Genomic DNA, 14,462 nt, shown 5'->3' with positions numbered 1-14,462 from the left:
GAACGAACAACGCAAATGTTGTGCGAATAGTAAAGCATTCACCAGAATAATGAAGTCTGATCGTAGAAGAGTCGGCATTAAGCATTCCGTTTTTCACAAATTCAATTGAAATCAAATCCCTCACTATTCCAGGCGAATGGTAATGATGGTCATCGTCCTTCGTGTTTATCAATACTTATTTGTGATTCTTTATGACATTTATCCGGCAAGATTCGATTTTATCTACGGTCTACAATAAACAAGTAAAAATAGATAGCCTCGATACATAACAACAACAACTGATAACCTATTATTCAAACATAAAATATTGATAGAATCTGTCGCTAATTGTTCATCAAATTTTGCTCATATTTGCATTTTTTGTCGTCCTACGGTCGGCTGAAGTTATTATTTGAACTTTAAAAACGTCAATGCCTTTGGTAAATTTGAAACTTACTTTGGGAGCGATAATAAATCATCCCATCTGAGACAATGTATTTTATTTATTAATAACCTGCCACAACACCTTGTTTCTTGTTTAACTTAATCGTTATCGCTGCTAACCTTATTTTTTCCGCTTACTAATGGTTTGCAAAACGTCGAATACTTATGTCAAATTCAGCGGAACGTGGAAATTGTATCGCATCTTATCGTAGCTAATTACACATTTGCATTGGTCGTAGTATACAATGACGCCATCATCTGTCGTGCTTTTGAAAAAATGTACAGAAAATATCGCTGTGAGTTGGCATTAGTATCAATTTATCATCAAATTAAGCAGTATTAATTGCATTGTACTAGATTATTTAGATTTATAAACTGTGTTTGGTAATTTATGTCTTTATTAACCTAACCATCTGCTTTAATACATTCCTGCGCTACTAAACACGATTGTTTGTCTATAAAACTAGTGTGCACAACCAAAGTAACCGATCATCCCCGTATTTTCCTTGCTCGTTTCGTTTCTCTTCCAAGGTGGCGTTATTCGCTGTCATCGAGAAGCGCTTCCGTGCGCGTCGCGTCATTTGTCCGCCGGCAACGCTGCCATGTTTGCCGCCGACACCGCCGTCCACGCCACCCTCGGATGCCCCTGCGGACGACGGCTCGCTGGCAGATGTCTGCAATGAGTATCCCACCGTAATTAACCCCGTCATCGCCACCACCGTCAGTACACGGTGGACCTACGCCGCATTCCGTTACAATCGACGAAAGCTACAGCGCAAAATGTCTCCCCAGGCTAGCCCAAAATCGAAAACGCACAAGGAGTTCGGCATGACAGCCTCCAGCTCGCCGTCGACGTCCTCGTCGACCTTGTCCATCTCGTCCAACGCGGGTCAGTCGGGCAGTGCCAGTGGTGGCGGTGCGGCGCGTTTTCCGCGCCGTCGCCGCCGAAGGAGACGGGCAGTACCGCAACAGCAAGCTAGTAAGGTCGAACACAAGCCGAACGAAGATGAACAGGACGATCGAAAGGAAAAGCAAGAGAAAGCGCAACAGAAACGGCAGGACTCCTCTTCGTCCTCCGAGGATTCCGACTACGATGTAGATGAGACTGACCGACTGTCCGCCGGGGCTATCAATGGACGCACCCATGACGACGCGATGGAAGATGGACCGATATGTAAGATATTGCTTTTTAGACTATTATTTTTGCACTAACAATGCCTGTAAAAAAACAATTTGCTTCATGCAGCTAATGTATGCTTTTCGATGTTTAATGAATGTAATAGGTAATCCTTCTAGCTAACTAGCTTACGAGAAGTCATCCGTTTGCCGCAATCTAGTCTAGTAGTCAATCTGTATATCTGTACCTGTCTAGATTTTTGTAAAGTTGAATAAGCTAAACATCACATTCACCTTTTGTTTAAATTAGTCTAAAACTTCTGTCACTGTTTAGACAATTCTAGAGTTATAATAATCTCTCCAGTTTCCTGCAGTTTTCGTTATGTGGTAGGGGAACTGTGGGTAAGACGAACAGGTTAAGAAGAACAGCTAATATAATACAGAGAACTTATGATTTATAAAACCTAAATACAGTTTACTTCAGTTCAACATATTGTTTTCAAAAGGAGCTAGTGAAATATTTAACAAAAAATGTTTTTCAATGTGTATTTTGAGTTTTAAAAATGGTCCGAAAAAGTGAACTTTTTTAGTGCTGCGGGTGAAACGGACAATGTGTGGGGGTAAGATGGACAGGTATTGTGAATCGCCCCAACTGAGCGCATATTATTATTTTTGACCCTTAACAAATTGAATACGTAAAATATGGTGGTGTAGCGTGCAAAAAATGAAGGGGGCAGTCCGCCCCCTCCCACTAGAGGCAGCCAATAGAAAGTTGTTTGGCAGCGGCAATATGAACAAGCATTCCAAAAACTGTTTCATGCCTGGCCGCTGCTGATTTGTTTGAAGTTTTCCGGTTAAATTTTCATTTATATGCTTGAGATATCACTAAGAAGCAAAATCAACAATTTTAATAAAATATGTTCACTGGCCATCTTACCCACACTAGCAGTTGTCCATTTCACCCCACCATTATACATTTTTTTAAAGCGTTCACAATTTTTCATACGCAAATGAAATTACGTATTATTTCAATGCAGACGTTACTTGAAAAGGTATTAAATCGAAATACTTCATGCTATGGGCAACATTTTGGAATTAAACCACTCAAAAAGCTTAATTCGGACGGAAAAAAGTTACATCCAAACGCAGAATCATTTCCAATTTTTAGTTTTTTTGTACTTTATCAAAATTGGAAAGTTTTAAATGATGATTGAAACGTTCAGACATCATGAGATAGCAAGCTGTTTGGATTCCCATCAAAACATTTACGAATTTTAATGCTTAACTGGTAGAATCAACCACCTGTCCGTCTTACCCACAGTTCCCCTACTTAAACATTTAATTGAAAATTAAAATTCGTTCATGGAACGAATATAAATTGACTTGCTCAAACTGATCTTAATTGGGTTTAAATGGTGTAAACTTTGGGGACAATAAAAAATGGACCTTTTGTTTGTTCATTTTTCATATTAGACATTTGATATAATTAACTAAGTAGGGGAAAATAATGTAAGAAAAATAAATTCATGATAGCTGTTGTTTAAAATACCTTCTACAAAAACGCAACTGACAAACGGCATTAACGGATTCAACCTGGTCGAGCCATCTAGCCCGTTGGGCCCCTCTATTCCTGGTGCCGATGGGGTTTTTGAAGAGAACGGATTTCACTGCACAGTCGTCCGGCATCCCTGCGATGTTGCCGGCCCATCGTAGTATCCCAACTTTCGCCAGGTGTACGATGGAAAACTCTCCAAGCAGTTCCTGTAGCTCGTAATTCATACGCCTCCATCACTCTTTGCTTTTCGTTTGTATTCCGGCAAAAATAGTCCGTAACACCTTTCGTTCAAATACGGCAAGTGCACGTATGTCTTTCGTAAGCAAAGTTACTGTCTCAAGTCCGTAGAGGACTACCGGTCTGATTAGCGTTTCGTACATCGTTAGCTGTGTGCGGCAGCGTATGCTCCTTGATCGAAGCGTCTTGTAGAGGGAAAAGTAGGCTCGATTTCTAGCTTGAATGCGTCGTTGGATCTTCTTACTCGTATTGTTATCGGCGGTGACCAGAGATCCCAAATATACGAACTCATCAACCACTTCCAGTTCATCGCCGTCAATAGTCACTGTCCGTGGGGGTAAACGTTGCTTTCTCTGGGGCCTCTTCCTACCATATATTTGGTTTTAGACGCATTGATTTGTAACCCTATCCTCGTAGCTTCCGTTTTTAGTCTGGCGTACATTGCCTGCGCCGTTTCTAGTAATGATGTCGAGGCCGTCTGTGAAGACTAGAAGTTGACTACTCTTGCTGAAGAACGATCCTCTCGTTTCGATGCCCGTTCGCCGGACCACTCCTTCAATAGCGATATTGAACAACATACAGAAGAGTCCATCCCTTTGCCGCAACCCTCTGCGTGATTCGAAAGCACTCGAGAGTGTCCCCGAAACGCGTACGTAGCACATCACTCACTCCAGAGTAGCTTTGATCAGCCGCGTCAGTGTGTCCGGAAAACTGTATTCGTGCACTATCTGCCATAGCTGTTCGCGTTCAGCTGTATCGTATGTTGCTCTGAAATCCACGAAAATATGATGCGCGCACGTTGTACTCTCAACATTTCTGGAGGATTTGTCGGAGAGTAAAAATTTGATCCGTCGTAGCACGAGCTCCCATAAAGCCCATTTGATACAAATTCTCTTGCTAGTGGGGATAAACGACGCAAAAAAATCTGGGAGAGCACCTTGTAGGCGACGTTGACCAACGCGATGCCGCGGTAATTTTGTAGATAGGACAGACTACACTTTCCATCCACTCCTCCGGTAGTTTCTCCCCCTCCCAAATCCTTGAAATTATTCAATGAAGTGCTCCGATTGTTACAAAGTAGTTGCGGTAACCGAATTATGACTAATTTCAGTCGTAATCCGGTTGCTTCAACTAAATGAACCTAAAGTGTGCTACTTGGGCCGTTGCTAGCGGTTCCTAGCCATTTTTGTAGAGTTCTACCGGAAGTCGACCTTATCCGGCGGTTTTATCATTCTTCAGCTGAGCTTCGAGATCGGGAGCCGGGAGTCTAGTTTTTGTGTGTCATATTAATAATAATGTCGCCCGTTGCGCATTGATACTAATCTGATTTTGTTACGGCATTTTTGAATGAACTATAAGGAAAACATTATCTTTGGTTGCTTTTTTCTATGCTTTAACGTTGCTGTAGATTAAGGTACATAATTTTTTGTTATGCTTTTTAAGCAAATTTCGATATGGGTCTCACTGGCCCCCGGGGAACCTTATATCGTCATGTTTTTTTTCTCCAAAACATTCATTCGACACGGCTCATTATATTCGTTTCACAGAGCCATATTATTTTTCTTTATTTATTGATCAGTGGGTCGATCCGCTGATCGATCTAAGCTAGAATCCATCCAGCGATTCCCCCGGCTTGGATAAAAAGGAACGGCTCTTTCCCCTTCACGTTTTGTCCCACTCTGTTTGGATACTATAAACACCTTTGCTCCATTACTTTATTCTATCGTTCCCTCCATTGATTGTTAAAACTACCATATAAAAATTATTCAAATGCCTGACCACATTATTAAGGTTAAGATAAAAACACGATGCTGGTCTATAAAAATGGCAAATTAATATAAAAATAAAATAAAAATTACAAAAATCAAGCGGTGATATAAACATAGCAATGATCGATAAATAACTGATGAATGACCCAAAAATAGCAGAAAAATGGAATAAACGATGATTCAGAAATTAGAAAAATAAGATTTAAATAGAATACAAAAATGAAATTACAATTGCAAAAAAATGATGAAAATAGTTTTCGCAAATGATTGTATTGTATCAAGCGTAAATCGAAAACGAGACAAAAAATCCATGTATGATACAAAAATGACACAAATAAGGTAAAAAGGACATGAAAATTATATAAAAGTACCATAAATCACATAATGCGACACAAAAATGGTACAAAAATTAGTTTGACCGACTTTTAGCTTAAAAAAGTTACAAATTACAAGTTTCCTATTTTGAATGACGCTACATAGGTTTAAAAAAACGATCAAGCAAAAACAGATACATAAATGATATCAAATTCAAACTGACACCAAGACGACAAAAGTGACTCAAATAATGACTGAAAGACGACATAAAAATCATACGGAAAAAACACAAAAATAAAAATAAATATTGATGTAAAAATGACACAAAACATATAAAAAAGCGATGTAAAAATAATATAAAAATGACAACAATATAAAAATAAAAAAAAAATTATACTCAAATGACAGAAGAATAAAACAAAAGTGATACGGAAAGATACATACCTATATGCTACAAAATGAAACAAAAATGATTAAAGTAGTTTTCAAATACGATGCATAAAAGACTAGATAGCTCTATCTAGTACTATTTCCGGACATTGTGCTGCTAACTTTATTTTAAGGTAGCAGAACATTTTCTGTCAACAGGAACGGGAAGCTTTTAAATATCGATATGTTTGCTTTTCGTCGTACAATCTAATTGCTATTGGTAGTTCCTCAGTTTGATTCAATGACTGGAAAAATATTATCTTCGTGCACTAGATTTTAATGTTATCAATTTATCTATCCCAGAAACTCGAAAATTTGTTGAGCAAAATTAACTTATGACTCAACTTTATTTGTTCTGAATGCCAGTAATTCTTTTATGACTTTATTCCCTATTTTTCTTGACCCTTTGAAACATTCTTCATTATATTCTGGCTGTTTTTTCCTTCGGTTTCGAGATTGTAACGCGAAAAATAAAAAATTTCTTAAATTGTTTCGATATTAGATTTTGTAAGAATCAAATAATTTGATATTTTAATGTTTGTTTCCGGCTTCAGTGCCGCTGTTTAATAAACAACTGCCGCGTTGTTTGTTTAATATCTATTCTACTAAACGTTTCGCACAAGTAAACACAAACAATCAGGCTCGATTTCAAGTGTTGTGTTCAAGTGCAGCTGGTTTCATTACACGAACAATGCACGGGAAACTACCCTCTTGCCTTGAACCCACCGAACCTTGGGAGAGCGTATAGTGCGCCGACCGGACAGCGTGTGAGTACTGGGCTCAATTTCGCAGGCTTGATTAGTAAATACGCCCGCCCATGATGGTCGAGCGTTGAGTTTTGCCACGGAACCGGTTTCCTTTGCAGATAAGCCGCAATAATATTGTTTTCTATTATTAAAGAACGTGCCTGTTCGGCAAAACTAAACTTAAACTAAAAGTTAATTAAACAGATCATCGGCATTTCTCTAATCGCCGATCCGGCACGTGACCTAGCTCATACACGACACGAGGCTTAAATTCATCGAGAGATTTGCTGCAATGGAAGTCAAAGGAACGCCCATATTTTCCTATTGAGATTGCCTGCGCTGCAAGCTGTGTACTTTAGTCCTTGACTTTGTCCGGTTTGTTTGATTGCTCGCACACTGTCGTATCGTGCGAGATCGTAAACTATAATTGCGCACAAGATGATGCAAGACCTAACATCCATTCTCTTGAATGGTAAAATATCACATATTATATTTTAATAATATTTTAAAATGAATACCTAATTCTTTAACTCGATTCCATCATCATCACATTGACGTGTAGGTTTTTCTGTTTGTTTCAATTTACAGCCATGCCATGGTTCGGTATGGATATCGGCGGCACCCTGACGAAGCTGGTTTACTTTGAGCCAAAAGACATCACCCCGGGCGAGCTGGACCAGGAAGCCAAAGTGTTGCGCAACATTCGACGGTATCTGACGAAACATTCGGCCTACGGTGAAACCGGCCACCGGGACACGCATCTGCAGATGGATGACGTGGAAATACGGGGTCGGCGTGGATCGTTGCATTTTATCCGATTCCCGACCGCCGAAATGGATGCATTCTTGGCACTGGCCAAACGGAAAGGTATGGCCCAACTGGTGACGACGGTTTGTGCCACCGGAGGTGGTGCGTTCAAGTTCGAGGATAACTTCAAACGTGAGGTTAACATGAAGTTGGCTAAATTCGACGAACTTGATGCCCTCATTAAAGGGATCCTGTTCGCTGAGATGCATAACCCGTGCGAGTGTTACTATTGGGCAAATGCTAGTGATATTAGGTAAGCTATCTAAATGTCAATTGTTTTTCACGTCAATTTAATCAACCGTTTCTTTTGTTGCAGTATAAGTTCAAAGAAAAAGTTTGATTTTAGTCAACCCTATCCGTTCATTCTGGTGAACGTCGGCTCGGGCGTTTCGGTGCTAGCGGTACGAGGGCCGGACAACTATAAGCGCATTTCCGGCACCAGTTTAGGTGGAGGAACATTCCTGGGCCTATGTTGCTTACTGACTGGGTGCAATACATTCGAGGAGGCTATTCAGCTTGCTACCAAAGGAGACCACACACGAGTCGATAAGTTGGTCAAGGATATCTACGGGGGTGACTACGAGCGTTTCGGGCTCCCCGGGGATCTGGTGGCTTCCAGGTAGGTGGAAGATCGCAATTGTTGCATATAGTGAGTGTACACGTGTGTGGTAATGTTTTATTTGCTTCTCTTTTAGTTTTGGCCAAATGAATCTTGCCGAACGGAGGGCAAGCGTTTCAGGGGAGGATCTGGCTAATGCTACACTCGTAACCATTACCAACAATATTGGTTCGATTGCACGGATGTGTGCTAGCAACGAGAAGATCGATCGGGTAAGTTTTGTGGAATATTAACATAATAGATGAAAAACGCTTAAAAAAGCAACTCTATTATCGTGGCGTGGCTCGCTGGGAAAGAGTTTGTCTGTTCGGATGAACAACAAAAGTGTTCAAAATATCGCAGATTAAACGTAGAATTATGTACGGAAAGAATTATTACGTATTTCAGCAAATCGGACCTGCTTTGTCAGCCACACTGCGAATTTGTTTCACATCTGCGAAATTTGTCCTGCTATTTGGCCAAGTTGTGTAGTAGTTATACATGTTTTCTAAGCTAAACGAGCACAGTAGATACTTTGGTCCGACTTAAAAAAAGTATAAGACTAAATATCTATGAAAGTCGTGCCGCTTATGACGAGTTCGAAACACGTTTAAAGCTGATTAAAAAGGTTAAAGCCGGGGTTGTTCCGAAACATATACTGCTATTGATTAACGTTATATTGCCTATCAAAAAATCAGCCATCGTATGTTCAAATTTCGCCCGGGGAAGGAAGCCAATTGGATCGTAGCACTAACCCCGCAGTTGCCTTGCGCTCTAATAGCTGACTATAAAGTCTGTCGAATAATAAATTTTATAAGCTTTGCCTCAACTGATGCGAAATAAAATCAGTTTGAATTTGTATGAGTATATATCAATCGGGAAATGCAAGGAACACTGAAACGATTAAAGTTAACGATTGGAAATTCGGTAGCACAAGCTGGCTACCTTAGTTGAGCATTTTAGCGACGATAAATGGAAATTGCAGTGATTCAGTGATGACCCAAATCCAGAAAAGACAGTTCAATATAGTGATGTAAATAGAAGCGGATAGGCAGCAAACTCGACTCTTTCAGGATAAGGAGCGCCACAAGAAGGAGAAAAAGTGCTAAGAACTCGAGCAGCTGTACCTTTCTCGTGATAGGCGGCAGTTCCACCAAAAACTCAACGTACTTCGCAAGGGCCGTGGGCCGAAATGTTCAGAGATAAGGAAGGAGGTATTTTTACAGACTTTGACTTTCCGTGACCGAAACGTGGAAGCAGCACTACGAAGAATGCTGGAATTGCGCGCCATTTGCTCTATTTAGAAAAATGATGATAAGCTGGATTGATCGATCACTATCCTGAATACCACATACAAAGGGCTTTCCCAAGTCATCTTCCATCAACTCGCCAGTAGCCGACAGATACGTTAAAAGTTATCAGGCCAGCGTCAGGACAGATCTTTCAGAAGTGACGTGAATTTATTTTAATTGGTTTTAAAGCCGCTTATGATAGTGTAAGCCGACTAGAGGTGTGGAAAATTTTGCACGAAAACGGGTCTTCAGAGAAGGTGGCTAAACTTATTATCACCTTGGATCAACGATTGATGAGATTTAGTGCTGTGTTAAGGTGCGTTTAGCATGCAACTTTTCCCAAACTGTTGCCCGATTTTTCAATGCAACTATAGCAACGTATCACAAGTATTCAGGTGGCGACAGAAGCAACGTTTAGCAACAACTAGGAACATCTCGCATTCCGCATGTTGCATTCCACTTATTGCCAAAAAATTGTCCAGTTGATCGCAACTTTAGAATTACGGGTGGACTGTCGGGCGTATTCGAATCTCGCAAGGGACTTCGACAATGGTCTTTCTTGTCTGCTATTCAACATTGCGCTGGGTATTTCCTGCGGCGATTAACATGCTGTTGAAAATTTCTCAGATGTTTTCAATCTTTTTATGACCGACGACGGCCGTGGTTCATCTGAAAGTATTGCAGCAGCTCTACGTTTTGTTCCTTGTAATGCGATTGCAACTCGAACATTTAAGGTTACTGAAGCTGAAGTTGCTAAAGCTGTTGGTAGAATAAAGCAGTGCTACTTATGTACCTATCAAACTGTTAAAGAAATGTGCAACTTTGAAATCACCAATAGCTTCATTGTTTAATTTGTCCATGCATTATCATTGATTTCTTCGGAATTGGAGGTCGTCCTTCTTGTTCCCTGTGTTCAAAAAAGGTGACTAGTGGAATGTCGAACACTACCTGAGAATTACTCCTCTGTGCGCTTGCTCGAAAATCTTATACGCAATTGTTTGCATCCATCTCTGGTTTCTCGTCAAGAATTATATTTCTACCCCACAGCATGAATGTTTTTTCCTGGAAGATAAGTTTGGACTAATTTAATGGAGTACTTTTCTATGGCAGACCTACAATGGACCAGCGTGATTAGGTAGATACAATTTTCACTGACTTGAAGGCCATATTGGTTTCTAAACCACTCTGGAGTACCTCAAGGTAGCACTCAAGGACCTATTCTATTTGTAGAATTCCGTATTCCGACTATTATCATCTGGCACAAGATTACTCTATGCAAACATCAACGTAGTTATTCGTTACACTGATGATTGTATGAGGCTTCAAGGATTCATACGACACTTTTATAATTACTGCATTGATGTTCAAATACTGCATAGATACTGATCTCGGAGTTGTATTAGATACGCAACTAATGTTTGGACAACATTATGACATGATCTTCAACAAAACTAATCGACAACTGAGAATGATATTGAAGATTGGTAAAGAGTTTCAAGAGACCGGAACATTGCGCTCTTTGGACTGTTCCTTGGTACGCTCGATTCTAGAAACTAGCTGCGCAGTCTGAGATTCCCAATTTGACAATTCGTCTTCTCACATCGAAAGATACAGAAAGGAAGAATATGCCATATGCTACCGTGGAGGAATTCTGGTACTTTGCTATCATATGAGAACCGGTGTATGCTAATTGGCGTAAGTTCATTTAAAGAACGGTGGAAAGATAGAAAGCCAAGCCATGGGTATAAACGTCCTTAAGATCTTGACCCTTCTTCATCGACAGACTTCGCAGCCGGTTATTAGAGTACAGGAAAATTACGGGGCTAGTGCAAAGATCCTATTGACTAGAACGGCACCGCCCAGTCGAGACTCGAACATACGACGACTGGCTTGTTAGACCAGCATCGTATCCCGGAGCTAACTGGGCGGGCTACAGCAGAAAGATATCGTCGCTAATACGGCACAAAAGATTTTGGTGGGAGTAAATGACAATCCCGCTACACCATCTTCGCTCCTGCTGCGCTGTATTGTGTAGTCTAATATCTGGAAACTGGAATTAAATAAAAAGAAAACTCCAATTTAATTCTACTATGTATATTTATTCTTGACAGATACGTATTTCGCCTACGACTTGCAGGTTTCCTCAGTGTCTGTTTTCGAAAAGTTCGCCGGTATATTCTACAGGCGGCGTACGATTCAGTCTAGCGAAATAAACTGTGGCCATATTTGTTCAGAAAACTGATTTAAATAACAATGCAGGTTACGTCTCATTTTTCGGGAAGTGAAGAAGCATATGGTGCGAAGAATGATAAGTTGGATGAACTGGAAAATTTCGATATATAGACCAAAATATAGACCAAAAATATATTCGGGTGGTCCAATGAAAGGTGTGATTTCAACCCACAATCTTACCTTCCGTGGTGGTACAACCATAAAGCTTGCTGCAGACGATCGGCAAAGACAGCCGTTCTGTCGCACTCTAACTTGAGTACGATAACTGTCTATCTGCTCTACGGTAAATAGAAACAAAAGGCGGTTGTTTGAAAATAATTACCGTCGATAAGGAAGCCTATGGTACATATGTAATGACAGCATTTGGAGAATAAAATTGGATATTGGACTATCTAATATAAGCGACCACTGACGGTAGCTTAACGCAAAAATTCTTCAGGCACCAACCGAAAGATTGTGGGTTGAAATCCCATCTGCCATTGCACCACCCGAATATATTTTTGGTCTATATTTGAAAATTTTCCTGTTCATCCAACTTATCACTTCGCACCAAACGCTTCTTCAATTCCCAAAAAATGAGTTTTACGTTCGACTACGGAAATTTAATACAATGTAATTGTATTACCAAAATAAAACGTAAGGCACAAGTGGATGTGACCTATACTGATTTACCCGCGGCCTTCGACCGCATCAATCATCGAATACTACTTGACAAAGTCTTACGTCTGACTGCTTCGCAACAGTTTGTCGAATTGCTACGCTCGTATTTGTGCGATAGAGTTCTGCAAGTGAAACTTGAGTCTAAATTATCGTCGCCGTTCACAAATAAATCTGGTGTTCCTCAAGGCAGTAACTTGGGTCCACTTTTGCTTATTATATTCTTCAACAACGCTGCATCTGCTCTAGGAACTGGTTGCAGATTGGTATATGCTGATAATCTTAAAATTTACTTGACGATTCGTTGCATCGAGGAGTGTCGTCGTCTTCAGACACTTTTGGATACATTTGTGAATTGGTGAAATCAAGCTACTTGACTATCAGCACTTTTAAATGTGTGATAATGACATTTCACCGTATTAAATCGTCGATCGTATTCGATTATAGAATTGATGGTCAGATATTAAAAAAGATCGATTGGAGGAATAGGAGCCAATTATAACCGTATTCAAACTTTTCTCTAGAGCCCCAGTGAATCGCCGATTTTTAATTTTTGAGAAAAGGTTACGTAAAGCTTGAAAACCATGATTTTATAAGAGCGACGTTTTATCGCGTCGAATTTGTTCTGCAATGCACTTAAATACTTAGGTATATTATTATTTTTCGCTCACTTCCCGCGGTCGGATCGTCTCCAAACTAGTATAAAAATAATCAGAAAAGTCTTTAAAATCGAAATCTGACATAAAAAATAGTGATTTTGTCTCGTTAACAATCTCTTCGGTAGTAGAATAGCGAAGATTTGTTCAGACTTCAATCTTTTTCTGATAAGTCTTTCCAATGAAATCCACGCAAGTGTAAATTTCTAGGTGTGCACCGTATTTATTATTTTCAACTGTAATTCAATTTAATCGACTTTCCAACTCTCCAACTTTCAGGTGGTATTCGTCGGCAACTTCCTGCGCGTCAACCCGATCTCGATGAAACTGCTCGCGTACGCGATGGACTACTGGTCCAAGGGTACACTGAAGGCTTTGTTCCTCGAGCACGAGGGCTATTTCGGTGCTATCGGTTGTCTGTTGCAGTTCAACGGTGAACTGAGCTCGCACGTCAACAACGAGAGCGAACTGCTGGCTTAGATAGTAGAACATGATGAAACATTACATCGATTTAGATAGTTAGGGGTAAGTTGCACCAACTACTTTTCCGCGATAAATATTTCACTCTTCTGGCACAGAGCGCGCGCCGCAATACAAATCAATGCTGAATCAAGCAAACAAACGGCAGCGCAAACGCAACAGCAAACGGCAGCAGCAACCGACAATTATAAAAATTTATACAATAGCAACATATTAGGGGTTCTAGGATGTAAGGTTTTTTTAGGCGATGAGAAGACATTGAAAGGATGGGAGATTGTTACTGTTTTGTTGGCGTACGAGGAAAAATTACTTCTGACGGAGATGTTCTAAAATGTCTAACATATTTTTGTCAGGTTATGCCGTGATTCTATTTGTTCATGCTTAGTTCCGCAAATGTAATAATTTTTTTAAAATGATGTTAGTTAATATGGACGGCAGAGTTCGAGGGAAACTTTAGTATGTTTTAACAAAGCTCAAACAATCAGTTTTAGAGTATAATTTGCGAGAACATTAAGAAATCTACGAAGCGGTTCGAATAGACAGGTTATATTCCTTCTAGTGTTAAATGCAGTATGCTAAGGTTAGAAAATAAACATATAAGAGGTGGAAAGTCGTAATATTTTGTTTAGTACGTATTGATTCCCTTTTACTAGAAAATTAAGAAGTAATCGTTATTTATTGCACAATATAGGTTGTCTGTATGAAACATGGAAAACAATGTTGTTTTTAGGTGCAGGAATCGAAATGTTATGTGTAAGGTCTAGGTTGTTATACTACAATCATTGATTGGGAACAATTAATTCCAAAGTAGTTTGAATTGTACACTAGGCGATTGAGAAAAGAAAGGAGCTTTATCAAATATATCATCTTAATTATACACTGTGCCGGGCGAGCTAATGAGTATGTCGAACACTTTTTAGAGCGTGCTGTAAACGCTTGCTCCAATTTAACCCAAATCACGTTCATTTATTTTTTCGTTTCGATTTTTTCACCGTACTTTTGTCTACCTGAATTCTATGAAGGGTTTGATAAGTTTAACCTTCAGGTTCATAAAAAAGATATATAAGTACAAACCTGTTTCACATATTTTTTTAATAAGAGTCCTCCAAAAGATATTAAGTAAGCATCGCTAATTCAATTCTTTTGCATT

General features: G+C 39.7%; 1 protein-coding gene across 7 annotated transcripts in view; it reads left to right on the top strand.

Moving 5' to 3' along the window:
* LOC128738174 (pantothenate kinase 3) overlaps window positions 1-14,462 on the top strand; it is a 50,454-nt gene extending 35,992 nt beyond the window's left edge. For 6 of the 7 annotated variants that reach the window (XM_053833099.1, XM_053833097.1, XM_053833098.1 and 3 more), the window contains 5 exons: window positions 955-1,597; window positions 7,179-7,650; window positions 7,714-8,016; window positions 8,093-8,228; window positions 13,112-14,462. In XM_053833099.1, coding sequence (XP_053689074.1) covers window positions 1,204-1,597; window positions 7,179-7,650; window positions 7,714-8,016; window positions 8,093-8,228; window positions 13,112-13,312 — 1,506 coding nt within the window. In that variant the 5' untranslated portion in view covers window positions 955-1,203 and the 3' untranslated portion in view covers window positions 13,313-14,462. The remainder of the gene's footprint in view (window positions 1-954; window positions 1,598-7,178; window positions 7,651-7,713; window positions 8,017-8,092; window positions 8,229-13,111) is intronic. The other variant, XM_053833100.1, reaches the window with a different exon arrangement.

Source organism: Sabethes cyaneus, chromosome 2 (assembly GCF_943734655.1).
Source record: "Sabethes cyaneus chromosome 2, idSabCyanKW18_F2, whole genome shotgun sequence".
NCBI lineage: Eukaryota > Metazoa > Arthropoda > Insecta > Diptera > Culicidae > Sabethes > Sabethes cyaneus.
The sequence above is the reverse complement of the archived record's forward strand: the minus strand, read 5'-3'. Positions and strand labels throughout refer to the sequence as shown.